A 25,411-nucleotide genomic window follows, 5' to 3' on the forward strand; every position below is an offset into this window, starting at 1 on the left:
TATATGTGATCTGTATTTACAATGTAATCAACGATTCTAAGTGTAAACACCCTTATCATGTTAATAATGCTTGTAAAAACAAATTACAACATGTTCCCTTTACGATTGAATGGCAAATAAAAAACAATAACTCTCTGAAACAAAATTACTACAGATATTCATTATATATTGATTACATAAATGGTCATTGTCACTTAGACACAGTGACAGTTCAAATAGCATGCATAGTTTGTTTTTTTTTATCTTTTCTGAACTACCTTGTGTACGATTAAATGTGAAGCTAAGTGCAAAAACAAGTCAAAGTTCATATAAGACCTAACTGAGGTTACAAGTGGCACTATTCTGTTTCTGTATAGGAGGATGCCGCCTTCCCATTGGTATCGGTTTTGTAAGAACTGAGTGACTTTTTGCTTTTTCAAGTTTTTTCTCGTTTTCATGTTCCTTCTTCGGTGTGGGTTCTTGAGTTTTCTTTTGAGTAGGATCAGGTAGAACCTCAACCTCAATAGAGAGGTCTGCTGTCTCCGCAATAGGACATTCCTTGTATTCGTCATTAGGTTCGGGGTAGTTCTTGCCTTCCCGATTTATGAGAATGTATGTGTTCATCATACCTTTCCCTTTGATCTTGTTTCTTCCTCTATCCCGGAAAGTATATCCTTGACCAAGGAGTATTCTGAAAAAAAAAGAAACGAAAGTTCTATAGGAACGTCATTATTAGCAAAGAAATGTACAGGTTTGCAAAACTATCTTTAAGTTATTTTAATATTATGGAAAAGAAAAGAAAAAGGTTGTCTTTCCAGAAATGCCAATGATGATTATTTAGCCTTGTTCTTTGACAGAGATGCAATGTTTTAATAAAAAAAAACATCTACTTATTAGGTCATCGTCCAACAATACTGCATCGACAATTTATCAGAAATATCTACTTGAGTACCAGTCCACATTAAATTCAGACACTGCCAATGGTAAAGTGATTCATGGTGAAGCAAAAAACACGCCGAACAAATGATGCTTTTTCAGTCTACATATGCTATACTTTCACATGACAAAAATATTTTCTGCATTCAGATCTTCACTTCTTAGAGATTAATGCATTCAACTCCCACTAAAATCAACCAAATCAAGTCAAATCAAGAACAGTAACTCTTGCAAAGTTCTAATTTCATGCACAATCTAAATAATTTTTATCTCAAAAGCGCAAGAACCAGAGGAAAAACTAAGACTGGTTATGTGATCAGTAACTGACATCGAAACGAGAAGTTAAACTGAATTGGGTGGGTTTTTGACATGCATGAATCAACGTCTGATTTTTAGAAAGACTGATACTTAAGCAGTAGCTGTCATAAATAAATCACAATAAATACAAATGTACTTATAAAGCTGCACTAAAATCGGTTTGACTTCAAATCAAATGTCGTGTCTGGAATGTACAATGTTTTTGTTACACATGACTGATACTAGTCATGAAAATCTAAGGCTTCATATCAAGACACTTCATATTTCGCTTTCTATTTCAAACTTGACATACATATCGCCTTATTTTCATTATCCAGTACAATTCCATAAACAAATACTGTAAAGCAATATTTTTTAGGACAAAAAAAATAAATAAATAAACACCTTTTGAAAGCTTGTTGCACTAATAATCATGATCACACAATTTTCTGTTGATTAGAAAAATACCTACCATTAATTTAAACAATGCTTTTGAAAATGTGGAATATAGAATTCGTGAAAAAACATTGTTTAATATCACCATGATTAGAGTTCCAAATGCTGTCCAAAAATTTCCCTTCGTTTTTAAGGAGGTAGACCTTGGGTAAGGTAAACAACTCTAACAAATCACTGGAACTTTGTATTTACTATTTTACATCAATCTCATGTAACCATCAAAGCAACTAGGATTGATTTCATCCTGTTTCAAAAGAAAATTTGAAAGGCTTTGGTGAAATTGAATATGATACAAACATATTACTGATTTCAAGAGTTATGTCCCTTACCCTAGGTATACCTCCTTAAAATTGGTATTACTACTTCTTTTAATATGTCTGTTGTTGCATAAGCATATAATATATTTGGACTTTCATAACAGGTAAGTTGATTCGTAGAAACCCAATCAACAAATCGCAAATACTTCAACAATATATAGGTAAATATACTCTCGTTATGTAATTATGAATATAAATAAATTATACTTTGTGGCTTGTGGGCTCGCATGTACTCGTCCAGCTATACCATGACTTTCCATTCGTGATGAGGTATTGACGGTATCACCAAACAAACAGTATCGGGGCATCTTTAACCCTACAACACCAGCAACAACAGATCCAGTATGGAATCCACAACGAATCTGAAATATTTGTCTTGATAGATTCATACATTACATCTAATGTATGATAAGATTTCTTCAGATGGTCGAAATATTTATATTTTAGCACGAACTTTAGTGAGTGCAAATCTGTCACGATAAAAAAAAATTCCGAATAAAAGGGAAGAAATCTCCTGTGGGTAATATCAGAAATAAAAACAACTTATATTGTTTTACAACGAAATTAACATCAACCGTCTGACAAGAACGAAGAACTCAAATGTGAGAAATCAATTAATATTATAAGAATGATACAAAGTAGTACTAGGCTCTTATAACGCCTAGATAATGTTATACCTTACTACAAACACTGTGAAGTCAGCCTCATATCTTGACCTACACTTAGAAATCGATGGTAAAGGAAAACTATTGACCAAACTTTACGACAAACGTGATGACTTTTCATTCAGAATTGTCAACTTTCCTTTCATCTGTGGCAACATCCCTTCGGCTCCTGCGTATGGAGTGTTCATATCACAACTCATACGTTATGCCAGAGCTTGCCGAAACTACGCAGCCTTTTTTTTTATCGCGCTAGAACTCTATTAAATAGGCTTCTGGAACAGGGTTATGTTGCTACAAGATTGAAGTCATCACTACAGAAGTTTTATGGTCGTCATCATGAACTCGTGGATCGTTATGGTGTATCCATCAGCACCATGAAAACTGATGTATTCAACGGGTCATAGTTTTCCTTTCCTCGTTTGTCTACCCATGACTTGACTTTTTATGAGCAACTCGGCGGGTGTTTCTAGAAAAGCAGAGGACGCTTAACCTACCGGTGCACCTGGTTCATGCTCCCAGTTTTTAGTGGAGTCCGAGTTGCTCATTTACTTTTGTTACTTTGTATGTATGATTTTAGTTACTTTATGTTCTTTGTCGTGTATGTCTGTTTTCCATGTCTGCTCTTTGTCCCTGGATTACATTCTTTTGATTACCGCTATAACCTTGGTTCCCTTGGTTACTCTTACTAAAATTCACTTATTTACATCAGAATTTTATGTTACATTTAAAAAAACTTTATTTATTACTGCACATCATAATGTGTCTTGCATTGTTGTGATATTACGTCTAGCAAATGGTCAAAAAGTTCTTTAAATAAAGATTTTTACAAAAATGGGGATGCTGGTCAAAATTGCAGTGTCAGTCTTTTACTTTAATTCAGCAATTTAGATCACGTTTTAACTTTATTTTCTTATACACAAGTATTTTTGTCGCGTATACATGTAGCACATAGTCAATAAAACACTTTAGTATGATATCCTTTCTAAAGTTTTAAAAAATAGCACAAAAAGACGCAGATCTTACTGACACACATATTTATATGTTGCAAGCTTTTTAGTGATGAATGTTTTGTATTATGTATTAACTGAGGGACCAACAAGAATTATCTAGAGTTGGAAGCCTCCCCTTTTAGTGGAAATTGTTACAAATCGTAAGTTTTGCATGACCATTGCGTTACTGCGTGAAGTGGGTGGAAACAGACATCGTAACTCACAATCTGAGTCTTATGTCATACCTGTAAAGGTTTGCCTGTGGCTGGGGAGTGAACTTTTCCAGCCTCCTGAACCATATCTAAGGAGAAATTTGCAACATTTTCTGCGTGATGGTTGTTCTTGACTGGTACACCACATACTACCATATAGGCATCTCCTATAGTTTCTACCTAGATGTAAAATGTACAATGTTATTTCAATTTTTGTGAATTTCTATTTCACTACTTCTTAAACAAGTTGTACATGTATGATACATGCCATTTCTGCCACACAGATAAAAAAAAAACATTACAGGAGTGTTTTTTTTCACGAGAAAAAGAACGCAAATATTTACTTGCATTACAGATATAACCTGACGACAAACAATTTTACAGCCTTTGGTATAACATGGCTAGCCGGGCATCAAACCCACAACTTCCCATTCTTGAAACGAACACGCTACCATGAGACAACCATATTGTGGTCCAAAAAACCAACGGACATGATATAAATATAATTATCATTTACATTGTCTTCAAACAGAATATGTTCTGACTAAAACTGAATTTTTCATTTATAACCATAGTAAATGCCCAAGATAATCAAGAATAAACTAAAACCACGACAAAGAATTTGCCATATGGTGCAAATCTTACATCTCTTGATATCAAAATCGAATGCAACATGATTCAAACCAAAATTTAAGTTGTAAAATACCTTGTAGACATCATGTGTGGTATTGAGTTCGTCAAATCTCTCGTAGAGATTGTTTAACAGATTAACATACCTTGTAGACATCATGTGTGGTAGTGAGTTCGTCAAATCTCTCGTAGAGATTGTTTAACAGATTAACATACCTTGTAGACATCATGTGTGGTAGTGAGTTCGTCAAATTTCTCGTAGAGATTGTTTAACAGATCAACATACCTTGTAGACATCATGTGTGGTAGTGAGTTGGTCAAATCTCTCGTAGAGATTGTTTAACAGATTAACTATATCCATAGGGGTACAAGCTGCAGCAATGTTAGTAAATGTTACTATGTCGCTGAATAGAATTGTAACTGATTCGAACTTTTCTGAAAAGATAATAAATGGTTTCAAACCGTTTTACAGATATTAAAAATCACTGTTGGTGTATGTGACACATAACTTGCATGATTTTTAAATTTGAAAAGAGGTTTCAAATTACAAGTCTTGAAAAGTAATTATGCATTATAGCTGTTAAATCACAATATGTCAAGTTATGTATCTATTGTCTATAAAATTGATATCTTGAACATCTTGAACTAAGTTTAAAGTCGTGATTGGGAATTCCGGTCACCAATGCCCATAATGGACCTTAAATTTCACGGTTGCTGTCGCGTATGTCCAATGAAATGCAAGATTGTAAGCGCCATCGGTTGTATTGCCATAGTTAAGCATCATGGGTGTCAAATGATCTCAAAGCAAAATCAGTACCGACTATGCCTTGCGCAGTGTGTTAGATTGTCTTTTGGTTCCTGTTTTTATGCAATTGGAACTCCTCAGTATTTTTAGTTAAACAAATGAAAAACGTTATTTTTAGTGTAGTGGAAATAACCGAGTAGTTCTGATTGTTTTTTTACGTCTTGGATTTTGACATACATGTATTTGAGTTGTCCCATTGTTCACGATGGATATTGTTTTTGTCGATATTTACCAAAATAATATTGATGGTCCTTAACATATGAAAAACATACAAGATATATAAGTTTTTCAGGTGTTTTTCCCAAAATATATGTAAAAACTTAATTTCATTTTTTCTTGTGTAAGCTGGGTTACCTGCATCCACATGCCTCCCAGCTAACAGTTCAGTGGCTACTTTGGATGGTAACATTTCATGAAGAAGATCATCAGTTTTCTTCTTCTCGATCTCTAAAGCCTTTGACATTTTAGTAAGAGCAGCAGTGGTCTCATCTAGCTTCTTACTTTAAACAAAACAAAAAACAAAAACGAAACCTTCCATTAAGGACGTAAACTAAGGGTAAGGGAAGCAACACTTACAAATCATTGGAAAGTTTGTATTCACCATTTCACATCAATAACATGTAAGCATCAACGTAACTTGGACTGATTTCATTCTCTTTCAAAGAAAAACTTGAAAGGCTTTGGTCAAATTAAATATGATACAAACATATCACGGATTTCAGGAGTTATGTCCCTTACCCTAGGTCTACCCCTTAAGTACAAAAATTACACCATTCATGAAAAGGCAAAGAAAAACAAGAAAAAATTAAAATAAGAATTAATAGAAATTGTAAAAAAAAAAGCAAAATACGGAAACTTATTAAACAGCTACACTTAGGATCGAGGATTATGTGCCATACGCCAAGCTGGCTTCTTTGTATAAGACGAAAACACAGTAAATATGAAATTCAATGCGATGGCGCGCTAGGTATACCTCCAGTCGAAATTTTTCTCTACCATTCCATATACAGTGGAAAATGGCTAAGTCACACGAAACAAGAAGTTGATATCGAATAGCACCCAAATTTCTTACAACGTATATAAAGCCACACACCAAATTTGAAATCAATCTATCTAGTTAGTCTAGAAAATTTTCCTTGTCATCTCCTGTTACACAGTAGTGAAAAATGGAAAATTCTAATGGAACAGGAAGTTGATATCGAACAATTCCTAAACTTATGTTCAACCAATGTTTTACAAATGTATATGTAGAAAGCCACACACCAAATTTGAAATTAATCCAATCATATGGACCTGAGATAATTACAATGAAATTAGGACGGATGGACGGGCGGACAGGATAATTCCAATTATAGTTATTAATAGTTCTTAGTTCAAAAACGTCTTATTCAGATTCTAGTGCAAAAAATGTAACAAATATAATCGGTATATAATTACGCTATTTCCATTTCAGCCATTCGCTGTTGATTTAGCAATATCAACTCCCTGGTAACATCATACAATGGTATATCAGATATATACAAATCCATAGCTTGAAGTTCTTCCAGACTAGAGATACAAGGGGAGCTGATGTAGATCATGTGATGTACGTCAGGAAGCCATCTCATTTGCCCTAAAATTGTAAATATAACATGGAACCAACCCCATGATACTATAATTTTCTTCGTAGAGGGTACATGTATATTCGCTATTTCCAAGCGTTGGGCCACACTCAGTGCTTAAACCCATCCTTTAATGAAATTAGTACAGTAAAGTAGCTTCGTGGATTTTTAATGAGTAGTTTTCATTCTTTGTGATTTTTTTCACATACTGTATAGCAGAGCATATACGCTAGCGGAGTGATTTGTAGTAAACCAGGAAGCGGTTATAGGTTTTCGGAGGACATTGGTTTTACTATGGATTTTGATTTCAGAATTAAACATACAGAAGTAATTCGTAAAGAAAAAAATAATCATATTTACCTTTAAGAAGGTGGATGCAGTTGCGTACGGGCCTAAATAAAGTGTAGGTTTTACTGACTTATTTTAAAATGACAATTCGTGATTTGGGATTGGTTCTCTGGTCATTTTACATTGGGAGCCTCAATAGTTGCGATATGCCTTTTTTGTGTATGTATCAATGATCCCGGTTCTAAAATACTGATTTAATGACAATAACACATTATCTTGAAAATGCACGTATAAATAAGCTTTTCAATTATACTTCAATCAAACTTGCATATATTATAATACTACAACGGTAACAAGCGATAACTGTTTTAATACCTTTTAGCACTAGTGAGTGTCCATTTCTTTCTTTAATCGATGACAGCAAAAAGGCACTATTTATAAAAGCCTGCAAGTTGTCCAAAGTAAAAGCCACTCTTGGGTATGTCAAGTTAAACAGATTAGTCATTAGTGTTCCATTTTCTAATTTCAACTTCAGCAACACCTGAATCATGGTCCCACATTGCTTAATCTCAAAGTTTTGATCGAAAACCAAATGGTAGGGAAAGATATTGCAGAAATGTTTGGCTTGGATAATTGATTGTTTTGGAAACGATGGTTTAACACATAACCCCATCAGCGGTAGGCTATCTTGATGATCCAGAGATTTTTTCTTTGACAGATGTACGTGAAATGAGACATACTCGTCCAGCTGTCCATTTGGAATGTCCTGCTTGATGATTTTTTCCACAGAAATTTCGGCTTTTTGATCGTACAAAGTGTTTGCAATAGTGGGTATTGCTCCTAAGGGATAAAAACTAAATGTTACCATTTTAATATTAAGGAATACATGTATATGAAGAAAAATGAGACCTCACTCAACCATTTCTTTCTAGCTTAATCGACCAGTACCCAGGGAGAATATAAGTAAGAAACATGGAAAAGGGGCATACAGTACAAGTCATCTTGCAAAAGCAACGTTCTTAATATCTTATCACTCCCGCAAATAGAAGCTGAGAAATCGGTGAAAAGTGTAACGAATGGACGGGCTGACAAGGTGAATGCAATACAGTCATGACTCATTTGAGTTAGAGTATATTACTATATGGAAAATTAAACAGGTTCTTATGTAATAAGTGACGAAGAAAGTAGAAAAAAGAACATGTCCATGATATGGCAACTCATACAGAATAATTTCGATCACTTGCGACAAAAGGAAAAGGAACTTGACAAATGGGGAAAAACACTTGATTTATGAAGGAATATAATTGTTTTGGGGGTGTTCAGTGGTCCACAAATGAGACTAACTCACTCACAAAATAAAAGAAATTCAAGTAATGTTTGTAAGTTGGAGAGTTCATAAAAAGATACTTCTCAAAAACCACCTTCTTTCCTTATTTACACTTTGAAAAACTGTTTCAACTTTCGATCTGTTTACTTCATTTGGATAAAGGACTATTTTACCGAGTCATGAATTCAAACACAACCGTTCATCAAACAATGGAACGAAAATAGCCAGCCAATCAAAATCGACGTAACAATCTATAATATTGGAATTATTCGAGTGTATAACTTCTGAGTACATTTCACTCAAAGCATTGTGTAATTTGAAATTTGATTTAATGTCATCAGATAACGGATGATTTCAAATGCTACGTAAGTGTAAGTGTTTGTAAGAATCAGGCAAAACGGGGAAAATCAGAAACATGCATGTCAAAACCCCACCGATCTGACTATAAAATATCACTCTGGGATACTTTCTCTATTTAAAAGACCATTATATGATCTCTGCATCATTGGATTTGCTCAGAAATTTTTCAAAAGATTCTTAGAAAAAATGAGGTTTTTGACAGAACTATCTGCGCTTGAAATGTACATTTTCAGTGCATTTCAATGAAATCATTACTCAATGGTTCACTCTTATGACTTTATACTTGATCTGATCCGAAAGAAAGAATATCGTTTAGCTAGATCCTTTAATCTCAGTTTCCGCTATATAGATGACGTTTTATCTTTAAAGAATCCTAATTTTGAGGATTGGACACATCTCATCTATCCAAAAGAACTTGAGATAAAGGATACTACAGATACTGTGAAGTCAGCCTCATATCTTGATCTACACTTAGAAATCGATGGTAAAGGAAAACTATTGACCAAACTTTACGACAAACGTAATTACTTTTCATTCAGAATTGTCAACTTTCCTTTCATCTGTGGCAACATCCCTTCGGCACCTGCGTATGAAGTGTTCATATCACAACTCATACGTTATGCCAGAGCTTGCCAAAACTATGCAGAAATTTTGTTTCACGCTAGAACTCTAACAAATAGGCTTCTGGAACAGAATTATATTGCTACAAGATTGAAGTCTTAACTACAGAAGTTTTATGGTCGTCATCATGAATTCGTGGATCGTTACGGTGTATCCATCTGCGCCATGAGAAATGTTTTGTTCAACGTGTTATAGTTTTCCTTTCCTCTTTCGTCTACCCCGGACTTGACTTTTTTATGGGCAACACTCGGCGGGTGTTTCTAGAAAATCAGAGGACGCTTAGCCTATCGGTGCACCTGATCCATGCTCCCGATTTTTAGTGGAGTCCGAGTTACTTTTGTTACTTTGTATGTATGATTTTAGTTACTTTATGTTCTTTGTTGTGTGTGTCTGTTTTCCATGTCTGGTCTTTCTACCTGGGTTACATTCTTTTGATTACCGCTATAACCTTGGTTCCCTTGATTACTCTTCTAGCATGAAGTGGAAAATCTTGACTGTCTGTTTTCCTTGATTTAGATGGTGCAAATAGTCAAATTACACTATCATGTTTCACCTACTGCCTGCTCTTACAGGGACTGACACTTAAGCATTTATTCCAATATCACTAATGGATTTTCAACATTATATTGATAAACCATCGTTTTTACTTAAAATAAAAATCAATTAACAAGGCATTTCTAAAGGTCAACTTAGGTTAAAATGAAAGAATATAATTCAAAGTAAAATAAAGCAACAGCCAAGACATAATTATGTGTAGCAACAATCACGAAGTTTTATAATTAATACATTTAATTTTATCGTTTTCTTTTTTCCTAATTACGTAAGAATTAATATAAAAAAAATTACATAGATAATAATTGTTCGCTTTCTCACTTACCCAACACAATATGGTAAAGGCCTGCACGTTTAGAATAATAATGTAGAGTGAGACTTTCATCGTTGTTAGTGTCACACCTACAGAGACAAAAAAAAACAAAAAATCGTTACTCATCATATTGAAAAGCAAAGGACATGAATTCGACAACCAGTTCATCTGTCCCGCGATGCATTTACATGTATCCATGTTTTAACATTAAAAAAGTGAAGTGTTATGTTCAACACCAGGGATGGATTTCTCTTGCCAATATGCAAATACATTACTTTGTAAAAATCAGACAAAATTTAACAAAATAATTAAAACATGCATGCAAAAAATCCTCCAATCAAATTTTCAAAGCGATTTAAAAAAAAATAAAGTGATGTGTTCCGCGCACCAAGTGCGGATCGAAAAATTCCAAAAAAGGTGGTTCAAAAAGGGGGATCCAGGTTCTGAAAGGCTTATTTTTTCCCAATTATGCATAGAATTCACAGAGATTTCCAATGGAGAGAGTATAATTCTCGAATCTGATAGTACATACAAGACAATACACTAAACGCTATTTCTTTCAAATGATTGGTAGAAATGTGCGGCGACTAGTACATACCTAAACGAAGGATATTTCAGTTCAGTGTATGTCCTTGCCAGATGAGCGTGTAACGCATCCAGGTTCTGTACAAATGATGTGAAATCGCCACCAAGTGTCCTCAACATTTCCTCATAGCCATTGTCCATACAAAACTTTAACCAACATTGTCCGAATGCATTGAGTACATCTTCAAGGGGCAGACCTAGCAGGTTTCAAGCACATGTAATAATTGTAAACATATTTAAAAAAGCACAGTGAATGATTTTTTTCTTAACATTAGCGAGAGATGATTTTTGTATGTATTATAGTCCATGCCGATAAAAAATTAATTTTACCCTGTACCAACTCTAGATTTATACTAAATGTAATGACACAGTGCTGTCATGTACACTATAAGGGACTACATCAATGCTGGATGAGAAAAAATAAAGTTCATTTTTCATACCCCTCTTTAAAACTTTAAAATTCACCGATTCAACAACATCTCTTCATAAAGACAAATTCACAATAATCGTATAAATATTGTACTTTTAATGAAATATACATTATGTTCTTCCTATCTTAATATCCACAAAGTATACATTTAGAGAAATACATATGCATCGTATGTAGGTGTTTAAATATAGCTGGTACATTGTAACTCCGCACTTAACTTCACACATTGGTAATAATTAAAAAAAAAGGAAACTAGTACGTCGTTAGTCCGAATGGGCTTGTTAATGTTAAGTAAAAGAAACAATACGCAACGTTTTTAACAGCAAAATATTCTCTGAACACTTGTATATAGAACATGCCGTCGGTACCATATTTGCGTTGCACATGTATATATAAGCCGCCTGATGAGATAATAGACGCGCATTATACAAAAGGTGCGCAGCATACATGTACTTAGATTTTGATTGGAATCAACTGTATTTCGTGGTAATTGGATTATGAAGTCGTGATATTGTCGTTATTTATGTCTCTCTTTCATAAAAAAAAGATCTGCCTTGTGTCAAGCAGTGACAGCTCTTACTATTTACCTGTAATTGTACAAGCAGCAGAAATTAGTTCGAATGTTTTTTCATCAGGGTACGATTTGAACATGAGAAAATCTGTTGTTTCATCAAAATTAGATTCCTTTCTGCAAACAAAATACAAAATAAAAAAAAATTAAGCTATAAGCCATCTGTTATGCTAATCTATCTATGAATAAAGTAATTATCAACGTTATGTTGACATTTCTAAATCATATCTCATCAGAGAAAATGCAAGGTGTATAGGTAAAAGGATCGGTATTTATTTTAAAATGTTTCATTCAAAATTGTATTTAACCGTGCGCATGACATGACCAAAAGCATTTGTACTTAATCAGGAAAAAGAATCCCCACTTAAAAAGTTAAAAAACCCAATAAAAACCACTCAGTATTCATTTCTATTAAGGCGTCGATATTGGTAAAGTATTGAATGTGCCAGGGTGCTTATCTTTATCGAATGATGTGTTCCTATTCAAAGCCACTCTAAGGTTGAAAGTTCATGGTTAATAGACTGAAATAGTAATATCAGTATCAATGACAGAAATTATGTGTTGAATGTACAGTTACTGTACATTGTTATCGAGCAAATAAATGAAACGAAAATAAAATGATTTTGCCTCATTTCCAACATTTGGATATGTCACCCTATAGAATGTTATGTCAATCATATCTGTATTTGTGACCAACACGGTCAAAAAATAAAACAATTTTGATTAAAACGAACACACTGATATTGGAGGCAAGTCACCTAGAATTATTATGAATTATTATTTTACTCACAATATCTTCTGCCATATTTCCTCGCCGAATTTTGTCAACACCAAAGTCTTCACACATCTATGGATTTTACCATACTAGAAAAAAGTAAGGAAAAGAAATCATTAATAAAACCGACCGTGCTAGACCGGTAAACTATACTGTGAGAAGGGCAGTGCATTCAATAATCGATTAACAATTTCTTCGGTAAGAAAATTATATCAGTGACACATAGATTTGGAGTTTTTACGGTCCTGGCTGTCATTGAGGATCTCGCAAAACCGCACATTACGATGATTCGGTTTGTAAGTTTTGTAAATAGACTGTGAGGTAAATCAACGACTGTCGGTGGCGGAGTCCAGCTTTCCGGAAAGATGACATAAGTCGTTCGGAATATGTCCTTCTAGTGGGCTGCTGTATTGGAGCTCTCCACGTGGATCTGAAAGCTTTACCCACCCTAACCGTCGGGATGCGCCAACTGAAGAGTGATCAGTGACATATTTAATACGGTCATTTAATACAAACTTACTAGTCTTGTAACAGTGTGTTCCTACCGTAAAAAAAGTTTTCTATACTCTAGTATGCGCAAAGGGGCGCGCAGAGGTACAATTGTAACTCCTCACTCGCCCAATCAATTAATTACCTTATTTGTTGACAATTTTTTCTAATATGATGTTCTATTATAAATGGTTTATCCCTTATTTCTTGAGGGTTGGGGTGGGGGTTTATGATATGTTTTGTGATTAGAGAAAAGGCTAAGTTTTGGTTCGCTAGAAAAAACGGTCCGATTTTTTTAATAAGAGTGGTTTTCTGGGTAATCCATGGTCATTTCTATTGACGAGGCCCAGGCCAAATATGTAAATATATGTTTTTAATGCATGTGAAAATTTGGCTTATGTAAAAAGTCTGAAGGGTTATTATAACTATTTCTCCTGCAATGAGGTTATTTGTTAAACGAATAAAGGTATACGGTTATTTTTTTAGCTGTATCCGTACATTAGCAGGTGATCGACTTTCTGCTCCTCCCACTCACGTGATAGGCGGAACTACTTTTTTTCTGATATGCGTAAATTAATCATGGCCACCACCATAGATACGATATAAACAAATTGCGATTGCGTATCCGGTTAATCTTTTTTTTTTGCTATTTTGTTTCGTTTTCACCTGAATGAAATAAAAGATTTTATGTAAACCAAATAATGATTTTGTTTGTATTTTTTTCACCGTCATATATATGGCAAATCCTAAATCTCGTTCAGATTTGATTCATTATCAGTTTGCAGACGATTTCCCCTGTCATTTCAGTCATGTCGGACTCGGAGCCAGAGTGTCCGTCACAATTTAACATAAACTGGTCCCCACTTAAAGAAATTGAAGCATTACAATATGATAAAACTCTTGAAGAGATAAATGACCAGGAAACTGTTATGGTCTTGGATTTATTACTGCATAAACACAAATTTCACCCCTGAGTATCCTGTATAGCATTGATGTGGGGATTCTTCATCCGTTGAAAAACATGGCCGCCTTAACTAAAAATAGAACATACGGGTCAGACAGTAGTTTATCGCATACTAGTATATCTCCAAAACCGTTAGGTTTAGCCAAACTCATTCAATTGCTGAAATGATCCTTATTATAAATCCTTCAAAAATCTTCAGTGTTCAAAGTTGTAAGAGCTATTGCCCTTGAAAGATTAAATGACTTTTTTCACAGATTTCAGCCAATATCTTTAATACTATAATAGATAGAAACTTTCAATTGCTGAAATGATCCTTATGAAATGTCTTACCAAAGTCTCCTTGAGTCAAAATTGTTGGACAACTCCTTGTTAAATTTATTGCCCTTGAAAGACAAACTTCAACCAGGTGAGTGATTCAAGCTCCTGGGAGCCTCTTGTTTAATTATCAAATCGTCTCAATGTAAGTATTTAAATCCTAAATACGATTATATACGATGTTTGAACAATCAGATGATGATATACGATGTTTGAACAATCAGATCACACAGTAAAAACGAAGATAATAATGAAACATTGCCGAGTGGACCACATTTGAACTAGGGATAGTAGTTATTTGAAGTTGTTCAGAACAGTCTTGTCAGCTACATTGTCCAACCGGTCACCGAGTCTGACCAATGAGACCGGTAAGACTGGTTTAATTGACAATTAGTTTCTTTGATTAGTTTCCCATGGGAACTAGATGTTACTACATGTACAATGAATAAAGTACATTTCCCTTAGGGAGATATGGAACATAGTTTTCCTAGGGAACATACATGATAATGATGACATATTGTTTGGTGTTCCTCAAAGGAACGTTCCGCAAAGCCAACAACATCATGGACGCTTCCCCGAGAAATGTTCCCTTTTGAAACAATTCACAATTAATCAACATCTTATATATTCCTCCGAGGAATGTTCCCTTGGGGAACAATTAACAATATATCCTCATGATGTATGTTCCCTATGGGTAATAATCGCCATATTCCCCAGTGGCACAATTAAACGTATACATCTTATTCCCAAGGGGGATATATCAAAGAAACTAACAGGTCTATTTGTCTTTATAATAAATATTGAAGTTTAAAAAAAAATATTGTATGAAATATATTTACAAATGAATTCAGAATTAAACTTTCACCTATTGGCCTATTATACCACTCTTACCAAGGTATTAAGAAATTAATTGATAAAATAATTCTTATCTTAAAAGACCAAAAATCGAACTTGACGACACAAGATATACAGATGAAATGCATTCTTATTTAAGTAAGCAGGTCTCCTTTTGCACACTATTTTTTTGGAATATGAAAACAAAGGAGTCTAATGTCTAATCAAATTTCTGTATTGTATCCATACCCTGTTCGTGATCAATTATGATTTTCCCTGTACGGCTCAAACCTAGGATTAAGAAAGCGGAATACGTCGTTCTATAATACATGTATATATATATATTATGATATCAAAATACTATTTTAAGTTGTGACGTCATTACTTACGATCAACTTTATTCTTACGATTTTTTCGTGAATTCGACACGACGTCATTACTTACGATCAACTTTATTCTTACGATTTTTTCGTGAATTCGACGCCCGGTACTATTAGTTACTTAGCGATTTAGTGGCCGTACACGGCCACTCAGTCACTATGTAATGAATTTACCCCATCGATGATTTTGTTTTTTGTTTTTTGTTTGTTTATTAAGAAAAAATAAGTTTACACCCGATATTTAGATAGTAATAATTTTCTTTAATGTTCCTGATGTGTGTTTCAATTTTTATCCTTGTGTTGTCTCTTGAAACATCGTAGGAAACACAGGATTTGCAGTAGAACTTTTAATAATGGCTGACACAACTAAATACACAAGAATGCCGTAGCAACAAAACGTAACAGACAAAGTGCAAATGTGTGTACGGTGAGTTCGCGGAATATTTCATGGATACTACATTCCTCCATAACTTATGAAAAAAAGAATAGAAACTTGAAAATAAAAAATATAAAAAGATTTACAATATGTATGTGTGTTGTTATTACTAACTTACCTTTAAAGTCTCTGATTCAACTCATTAAATTAAAGTCTCAGATTCACTGCATAATTGAATTAAATTGAATTATTTATTTCATTACGTAGTCATTTAAATGCATTGGTGCCCTACGTTCGCGTCGGGGTCTATATCATTCACTATTTGCCTATTTTCACACGAATCTAAATTCTGTTCATTGTACACGTTGTTCTTTTCAAATGTTCTTCTGAGCATATCCTCTCTCCAATCATCCTCCTGCACCCGTCTTGCAGGGAGGCTATTATCTTCATCTGCCCCCTTGTGGGGGCCCCATAACGTTCCTCTTCCTTCACCAGTGTGTTAGCCATTTTAAACTTACAAGCGTCTCTGTGGATCTCCCTTCCATCTGTCACCCTTCTAGCGTCTATTGTTGAACCATTAATTACAAACACATCATAGAATGAGGGTTCATAAGCGGTTGACCATTTGTTTTCTTTATTCTGCTCCAGTAGAACATAATCACCAATATGAAAGTCAGGTTTCTTTATTTCGGTTTTCAGCTTGATTCTTGATCCAGTCTTTATAACACTTGTCTCTTTCATTTATTAACTGATCGTAGATTGTTTGTTTGTCACTATTTGATCTACGAGTATATCCTAGTTTTGTTCTAACTTGTCCCTTCATAAGTGCCTCGTACCGTGATACTCCTATTGCTGGCTGCGGTGTTGATCGGTATCCTACAAGCATTTCTTGAACTGACATTGAACTATCTTTGTGCGGTAAATTTGAAATTTGTTCGGTCTTGTTAAGTACTTTCATGAAGGCTTCGGCCGCTCCATTTGCTCTCGGGTGTAAGGGTGTGATTTTATGATGCTCAAATCTTTCTTCGACGGCAAAGTTTGTAAATTCCGTAGAAATGACGTGTGGTCCATTGTCACTTTCTAGTCTCCTCGAAACTCCGCGTGTCGCAAAAATCTTAATAAGTTTCTCTTTCCTTTGCTTAAAAGCGGTCGTGTTTAATTTCTCAACCTCGAAGTATCGTGTCCTTTTATCTATAACAACTAAATTGCAGTGTCCATCTGGATACGGACCTCCAAAGTCCACTGATACAACTTCACATGGGTGCTCTGGTATTTCAGTCAGTTTCAAAGGTTCTTTACTTTCTTGTTTAGTTGTTACTTGACACTCGAAACACTTCTTAATTATCTCCTCACAATTGAATTCATTGTTGGAAACCAGTATTTTTCTCTCAACATTTGCTTCGTTTTGTCATACCGAAATGTCCCATTTTATGCGCAGCTTTAATCACTTTCTCTTGCAATGTCCTGGGCACAACTATCTGATTCAGTCTAAATACTATTCCTTCTGCCACGTAAAGTGTATGTCTAAGATGATGATAAGGCACTATGCTCCTATTTTTCCTGTTTCTTTCCTAATCAATAATGTCCTTTAATTTAAGAAATTGTTCATCTTTGTCGGTTTCATTTTGTAATTGTTCTAATATCACAGCATACTTATTCTGAATAATCGCTTTGATCACTTTATCAGTTCCATCGGTTTCTTTTTCAGGTAAAGGATGTCTTGACAAAAAGTCAAACGGATCGGCTTCATCTTTCCCCGGTTCGTACAGTAATTCAAAATCCAAGTCCTGCTTGTCCATAATCCACTTGTCTATGCGTGGCGGTAACTTGATTGTGGTTTTATTGAACATAGGAATCAACGGTATTGAAACTTGCTTCGCAACGCACTACTATCGGTCTTTTCGGATTGAAAAACGCCATTGTACTCTCATTTGTTATTCTGTCTTTGAGCTCCTCGAATGCTGAATTCTCTTCACGTCCCCATTGGAACTTCGTATCTTTGTGAGTTAATTTTCTCAGCGGTGCAGTAAGTAACGAGTATCTTGGTATGAATTTCGATAAGTAGCCATACATACCTATCAAACTCCTGACTGCTTCCTTTGATTCAGGTGCTTTTATTTCCTTTACGGCTCTCACTTTCTCGTGTATAGGTTTCAATCCATCCTTAGTAATGTAACCATAAAACTCCAAATCATCCACTCCAAATTCGCACTTTTCTCTGTTTAGTGTTTTACCAAAGTCTTTTGCTCTTTGAAGTACTTCTCTCAGTGTCTTGTTGTGTTCATCCATGTTAATGCCAAATATTTCATACATCTTGTGAACTCCAAAAATAAGTCTCTTTGGTCGCATATTTCCCCACGGCGTACTAAACGTTGCCACTTCTCTAGACTCTGGGTCCAACATAAACTGATGATATCCTTGTCTTAAATCCATCTTTGAGAATATTTTGCACTCGTGAAATTTGTATATAAAATCCTCTACTACAGGACTTTGTGCGATTCTGTTTCTCTCCGTGTATTTATTCGGTATCACGCTCTTATCATATGCGATTCTAGTTTGTCCTGATCTATTTTGCTGAATTTTGGTTTTGGTACGACGACCAAAGGTGAACACCACTGAACATGTGTACCTTGCGGAACTTCTCCGAATATGTCTGACTCTATCCCTTGATCTAACCATTGCTTTAACGGCTTTTGTAAGTAGTATGGTACTTCTCTTGGCTTTTGCGCCACCGGCACAACTCCTGGTTTCATGCTGAATTTCACGTATAATTCACTGTCATTTTTAGTACATGTAGGTTACAGACCACCAATTCAACCAATGAGCATTTGGAACGTACGCAAAAATAGTCCTACGCAGAAATTACCCCTGTTCCTCATAGTGCTGTGAAAAAAGTTCTCATCTTATTTAAAAAATTTAAACAGTTTCTGAAAGGAAAAACATTTCTGTACATTTTATATGTGCATTTTGCTTCTTGTGATGTGAAGCCTAATCTCCATAATGATTTTTAAATATACCCCTATCTTGTGAAAACACTGGGATTTCCCATGCTATTTATAGACCCGTCACTTCCTGTGACCAGTACTGCACTGCAAGTCTGCTAACCCCACATGCCATTCTGAGGATTGTGAGCTGACATATGTAGAATCATGCTGATATATAGTCCTCTGCAGGTTAAAGTTAAGGTAAAGTCCAGAGAAGCCATTGAATATTGTGAAATTAGCATAGAAGCCTATGGGAAGTGGAATTAGTGGTTTTTAGCCTGTATCTCTTATTTTTCCAATAACATCAAATACACTGTTGAATTCATCTAATACATGTATCTTTGTAATTTCTGCTTTCTTACTTTCAGTTACAAGCATCACATCTACTTGCTCTTTTGTCACTTTCATGTCATTAGGTTTTGCAAATATCCACCCGGTCGTATTTCCATCATTCCTAACTTCTGTAAAGTTGATCTAACGAGCAACGACGGTGAATTTATTCTACCCCGAATAACAATAAACTTTGTTTCCATTCCACATGTCGCATTTCGTACAATTGTCTTGAATTTTCCTTTTACAGGAAGTGGGTTCTGTAATGTACTTAGCACTGTCTTACTTTTTTCTAGTTTGAATTTCTCTCCTGAAAGCTTCCTTAGATTTGAAAAATGATGTTCGTCCATAACATTCACATCTGCACCACTATCGGGTTCACCCTTCATTTCTACATCTCCTAAATGAATCTTAACTGTTTTCTCATTGTCATATTTCCTACTAACGGCTTTCACTTTAATTTCCAATTTTCGCAACGTATTTAACGGATCCATCAAAGTAGTCATCGTACTGATCAGAATCTCACTGCTGGTATCTTCTACAGTTTTTCTTACTCGCCCTCGATGTCTTTTCTAGAAACCTTTCTTCTGATTTTGCTCAGATCTGTTGTCCTGTTTGTTTCACAATCTACACATTGTTTCAAAATGGTTCTTTTTTTCCGCAACATCTACACTCTTTTCCATATGCTGGACACTTTTTACTTTCATCACGGAATCCACAATAATTGCACAAAATACGCGTTGTTTGATTATGTCTTTGTCTGTTACCAATTTTTCTTCCGAATCTCCCATTTACGTTGTTTTCTACTTTGTATACAACTGAATTTGATTCTTCAATTCTCATTTCTTTTATCTGTAAATTAGTGTCCTCTACTTGTGCACTTTCCTCTATGAACCGATCTAGATTCCATCCTTTACTGATAGCTTTTCTTGTAAGATCTTTATTGTCTATATTCTGGATACATTGTTCTAGAATTCTTTCTTCTGTTGTCTACCCGAATTCACATTCATTTGCTCTTTCCCTCAGTCTTGTAACATAACGGCCAATTGTTTCATCTCTTTCCGGCTTCATTTTCGAAAACACATATCTCTAGTGGTGTTTATTCTTTTTCGGAAGAAAATATTTGTTAAGCTTGTTTCTTAATACATGGTATTCATCAATTCTATCTCCTGGTTCATCCTTTAAACTCTTTTCTAGACGGGTGATTTCTTTTCCTCCATACATCAATAAGGCATCTTTCTAATCTTCAGCCTGTGTGACTCTAAAATATCTGAACTCACGTTCTATAGCTTCTAGCCATTCTTCCCATCGCTTTCCAGTCGATAATGTGTCACTCACTAGGATAAACGGAAGAGTTCTCAAGTTCCTCATCTCCGCAACTACTGTTATTCTTTGCGGGTCGCTGCGATCCATTTTCGTCGTTCTGGTTTTTATCTTTAACTCTCCTGATTCGATTCCGGTTTTAACGTCCGTTTAACAACTTCCTCCCGTCAAATATTCTAGTTTTTCATCAAGTTTTTTCATCCTCGTCGCCAATGAAACATCGTAGGAAACACATGATTTGCAGTAGTACTTCTAATAATGGATGACTCAACTCTATATACAAGAGTGCCGTAGCAACAAAACGTAATAGACAAAGTGCAAATGTGTGTACGGTGAGTTCGCGGAATATTTCATGGATACTACACCTCTATGGTACTTTTATTTTGTATATCGTCTGCCGTAAGCGACGCAAAACGTTTGGTCGCCATTTTGGTTGTAGTAAACTAAAAAAAAACGATAACTGACCAGGTATTACTAAAATAGTGACCGTGTATCGGAAATACACCGTCTTCACGTGATCAAAATACGGAGCGCCGATTAGTTGATTTCAACTGATAATTATCAGAGGTGGGGTAATTTAAATACTGATCATAAAAGGGGGATATCAAAAATATCATTCAATGAAAAAATATGTACATAATTAAGCATTGGTTGATATCTTAAATAATGATCAGTGCAAAATATAACCTTGGTATGAGCAACACATTGTAACCATTCTATTTATTTAGATGCTAGTTCTTATGTCTCGTCTTCAATTAAAAAAAGGAATGTAGAAGGAACTTTGATGTTTTTCTTTTTCTATAGATTCAAAATAAGAATCAGTGGAACAATATGGCCGTATAGCACCGTTCTTAATAAAAGATTACGTCCAATTATTTGTTTCTCACGACAGCAAGACTTTTACTTTAATGATTGATTCACCCTGAGACAAAATGTCGGCTCTAAAGATCTTAAAGTGTGTGTTTTACCTTGACTACAGTTAGTTGAATCAACAAAATAAATTAAAAACCATCATTTTGAAGTTAAATCAATAAAACGAGTTTAATATGTAGTCAAAACTGTAAAAATGTAAAAAAAAAACAAAAGAGAAGAGAAACAACAGTCATTATCTCTAGAAAATCAACGAAAAAAAGTTTTAAAAGTTTCGTCCAATTCTATTTAGTGGTGTAGGAGAAATAACGGATAAGTGATGGGCCTCTCTGCGTATCAGAGAGAGAATGAAGTACGAACGGAAGGACCGACACCCCTATAACTATATATCCATTACTTTGCGAGTTCATGGGCCTGAAGTGCATGTTTTTGTTAGAATATATTTCCCAATCTGCAAATACAGATTGTTTAAAATAGGTAATATACCATTCTAAATGGTGTACTGTCGGGGTTCTATAACACTTTTGGAATTTCGTTTTCTTTGTACAGACGAATGTACATTTTAAATAGAATAGTATCTGAAGCGGAATTTTCGTAGTTGTCCACCATAAAATATGAAAAAAAAACTGTAAGCAAAGCTCCCTGGAGTATACCAACTCCCCTCCCACGAAACATAAACGGTCAATATATGAACGTTGTAATCTAACTTGTGGTACCTCAAAATTAATTTTGATCGAATTCTAAAATATAAAGTGCGCAAAACCAGGCGCGTAGCTGCCGTTAGGCAAAAAAGCTTTTGCCTGCACTTATTTTTGCCATTTTTTTTTTAGATAAAATACATCCAGGAGAGGCATAAATGCTGTTCTAAAACGCTATCTCCGCGGAGCTTCGGGGGAGGGGGCCTTCGCCCCCTGGACCCCCTACCACGGCTCCGCCCTGGACCTGCTGGGGGTCTTAAGCGGCCCCACACCCCCTGCCGTAATTTTGCCTACACTTCAATTTGGCCTCAGCTACGCGCCTGAAAACGAAAATATGTTATAAAGATTATGCGGTAGATGTATTAAATTCAATTTATTTGCGGATAAGAGTTCATCGTAGGAAAGTCCATGTTTTACTATGGAAAACCAAAATATGAAGTGGGAGGTGCACATCTTATATACTTTGTATCTAAAATATTTCTGTGAACGTTACATTAAATTCCATTCAGCAGTTTGGAAAGGATTGCGGATGAAAGACTGGTATTGGAAAAGTTCCTGTTTTGATATCCTCTCAAATCAAGACCTGAAATAGGAGGTACAAATCTTTTAATCTGTGAAAATTGAATTCAAGTCCATTCTGTGGTATATGAGATGCTGCGGATAAGACAAGAGTACAATATTTTCATAAAAGTTTTACTATCCCCCCAATAAAAAAGCCTTCATATCAAAATCTTAAAATTAAACAAGTTCACAAATATGAGATGTATTATTACCTTCAGTGTTCAATTTATATTCTGTAATAGTTATTTTCAATTACGTTCAGCGGTGCTGGAGGAATACATGCTACGAGAATGGTATCTTTAATCATAAAAAAGTCCATAACCCATGCAAATACATTAAAAAAATCTGAAACAAGTACACCGTTTCAGTATTTAATAACTAATTTGAGAAAAGGGAAGGCTGGATGGACACCCCTTCACTGTGTATCCCCCAATTATTGACCACATTGTTTCTGATTATTTAAAAATATCAATCAGATCAGGAAGTTTCAAATATGAATATATAACGGACAATAGGTGGTAACATTGAATCAGACATGATGTTCGAATTGATGGATATTAAATATTTTTTTATCCGTCCGTCAGTACGTCATTGTATGTATGCCTGGGCCGATTTGGTCGATTTCACTAAACCTCAAATAACACTAAATGCGCGTAATCCCGTGCAACATCTTGAAGTACGGATGTTAAGTACGATACAATTCAACCTTAACCTTACTGACGGTTTTGTACTGTCGATTTGTCATTCAGTCCCCGTAGCAAATTGGAATATGTGGAGTTATTTTCCAAGCACCAAATGCATCTTTATATTGAGGACATTTTACATTTTAAGAATGAAATGCTTCAAGCATGCAGCTTGATATGACCGCAGATGTCGAACCATGAACAGTTGCAGCAAGTATAGACACGCCGTTAAAATTAGATACAACTCTGGTTTTGTTATTTGACAGAATAAAAATTGGCCCGTAGTTTTTGATCACAATTCCTAAAATGGTTCCAAAATCAACTCAAATTTTTATTTGGGGTATGGTTCTTTGCGAAGAATTTCAGACATCCAGACATTCCCCTTTAAACAAAATCACATTTTTTTCTGTCTCTGAATTCCTTATTTGTTCAAGTCATAGTCCCAAACTAATCTAAGCCTTCATCTGGTGGTATGGCACCTTGTGGTACAATGAAAAAAATCAAATTACTTACAATTACTTATTTACTGTCCAGGCATTTGAAAATGCTCGTTTCTAGCCCCTCATTCCAAAGCGATTAAAGTTTTAACCCCCAAAATCTTTCCCAACCCGACTTTTGTGGTAGAGAATATTCTTGAGCAATACAATCTAAGACATCTATGTGCTTTTACTTGAGTTATGCAGTTTATAAATTCTATGTAATAATTTCATCAAGATCAACCATAGACCTGTATTTACAGATCGAACAAGTATTCGTGCTTTTGCACGAAAACAATGTGTCTGCAGACGACAACCACAGCGCCAAACCACTATACGACCGCAAACTTTATGCGATACTGATGTAAGGCTTTAACACTCAAGTCAAGAAATATCAGTCTTCGCGGATATTTCACGCCTCGGTCAAGTTGAAATGGACTCTTTAAATGTTATAAATAGAAATACTGTGAAGTGGACACCCATGGCTTTAAGAAGTAAATGTCGTTGGAAATCAACTATTATGGGCGGTGTGATGAAGACAGAGTAAAAAAAAAACAACTTTCAAGCATACGTTTCGAGTTGATTTCGTATTTTTAGCAAGAAAGTACAATATAAGTACTCACCATTTTTCACCAATGACAGGTTAAAATGATTCTCCGCCTTCACACTATCATCAGTTCATACCTTCTGGCCGAAACTGATAAATAATAACAACTGCCGCCAGTAACAATACTATTACCATCAAATGGATTGGAATCAAAACTAGAGATAATTGATTTTTAATTTTCCCAGTAGAGAATACAAAGTTGGTTGTATACAAAACAAACATTATCTGTTATCCTTTAAGATCATTAGTCTATCTATTATATTCAACTGAGTTCAAATTTTCAAAAATCTATAAAATAATTAATTGAAAAAAATGAAGCAGTAAAGAATATTGTAATTCTATTCTTGAATGGACGAGTTATCCCGGCGAGTAATATGAACTACATTTGACAGAACTTATTAAACTCAGTGGCGGATCCAGATGGGGGTGGTCACTACTTTTCATTGGAAAATTAGTCGTTTTCATGGGTAAAATTGACATAAAATGACAATGTCCAAGCAGTCCTCTTTTTCTGAAGAACCTCGGCTGGCATCCCTCCTTTTCAAAGTGTCTGGACCTAGCCCTAGTTATTTATAAACATACTATTTAATACTTGTTGATATCAATAAATGGGGAATAAATTCCACTAGGGCATGCAATAGAAGTCATGTGATTACAAATAAAAAGTCCTATACATGTATTAAGATCAAAGTCGTCTTGATGACCTTGAAATTGTACGCTCTTTTGACATAGCTGATACAACAACTGACCTATTCATGCAAAAATATAAGTTGCTGCTTCTACCCAAAGGGAACACCATAATGAGAAATGGT

General features: G+C 35.0%; 1 protein-coding gene across 4 annotated transcripts; it reads right to left on the reverse strand.

The window, feature by feature from the left end:
- LOC148628048 (guanylate cyclase soluble subunit beta-2-like) lies at positions 1 to 24,732 on the reverse strand. Of its 4 annotated transcripts, none has more exons than XM_088584030.1 (12): positions 24,616 to 24,732; positions 12,725 to 12,798; positions 11,951 to 12,051; positions 10,947 to 11,130; positions 10,361 to 10,437; positions 7,551 to 8,015; positions 6,724 to 6,898; positions 5,641 to 5,786; positions 4,768 to 4,916; positions 3,885 to 4,031; positions 2,193 to 2,347; positions 1 to 670 (listed from the first exon to the last, which is right to left on the reverse strand). In XM_088584030.1, the coding sequence occupies exons 1-12, from the start codon at positions 24,616 to 24,618 to the stop codon at positions 316 to 318; spliced, it is 2,031 nt and encodes a 676-aa protein (XP_088440156.1). In that variant the 5' UTR covers positions 24,619 to 24,732; the 3' UTR covers positions 1 to 315. The 4 variants fall into 4 exon arrangements, with proteins under 4 accessions (XP_088440156.1, XP_088440173.1, XP_088440165.1 ...); XM_088584047.1 differs by lacking the exon at positions 24,616 to 24,732 and adding an exon at positions 16,246 to 16,694; XM_088584039.1 differs by lacking the exon at positions 24,616 to 24,732 and adding an exon at positions 15,561 to 15,700.
- Between the last annotated feature and the right edge of the window lie 679 nt (positions 24,733 to 25,411).

This window comes from Perna viridis, chromosome 1 (assembly GCF_037379345.1).
Source record: "Perna viridis isolate PV_CMFRI_1.1 ecotype Kerala chromosome 1, ASM3737934v1, whole genome shotgun sequence".
Classification (NCBI taxonomy): domain Eukaryota; kingdom Metazoa; phylum Mollusca; class Bivalvia; order Mytilida; family Mytilidae; genus Perna; species Perna viridis.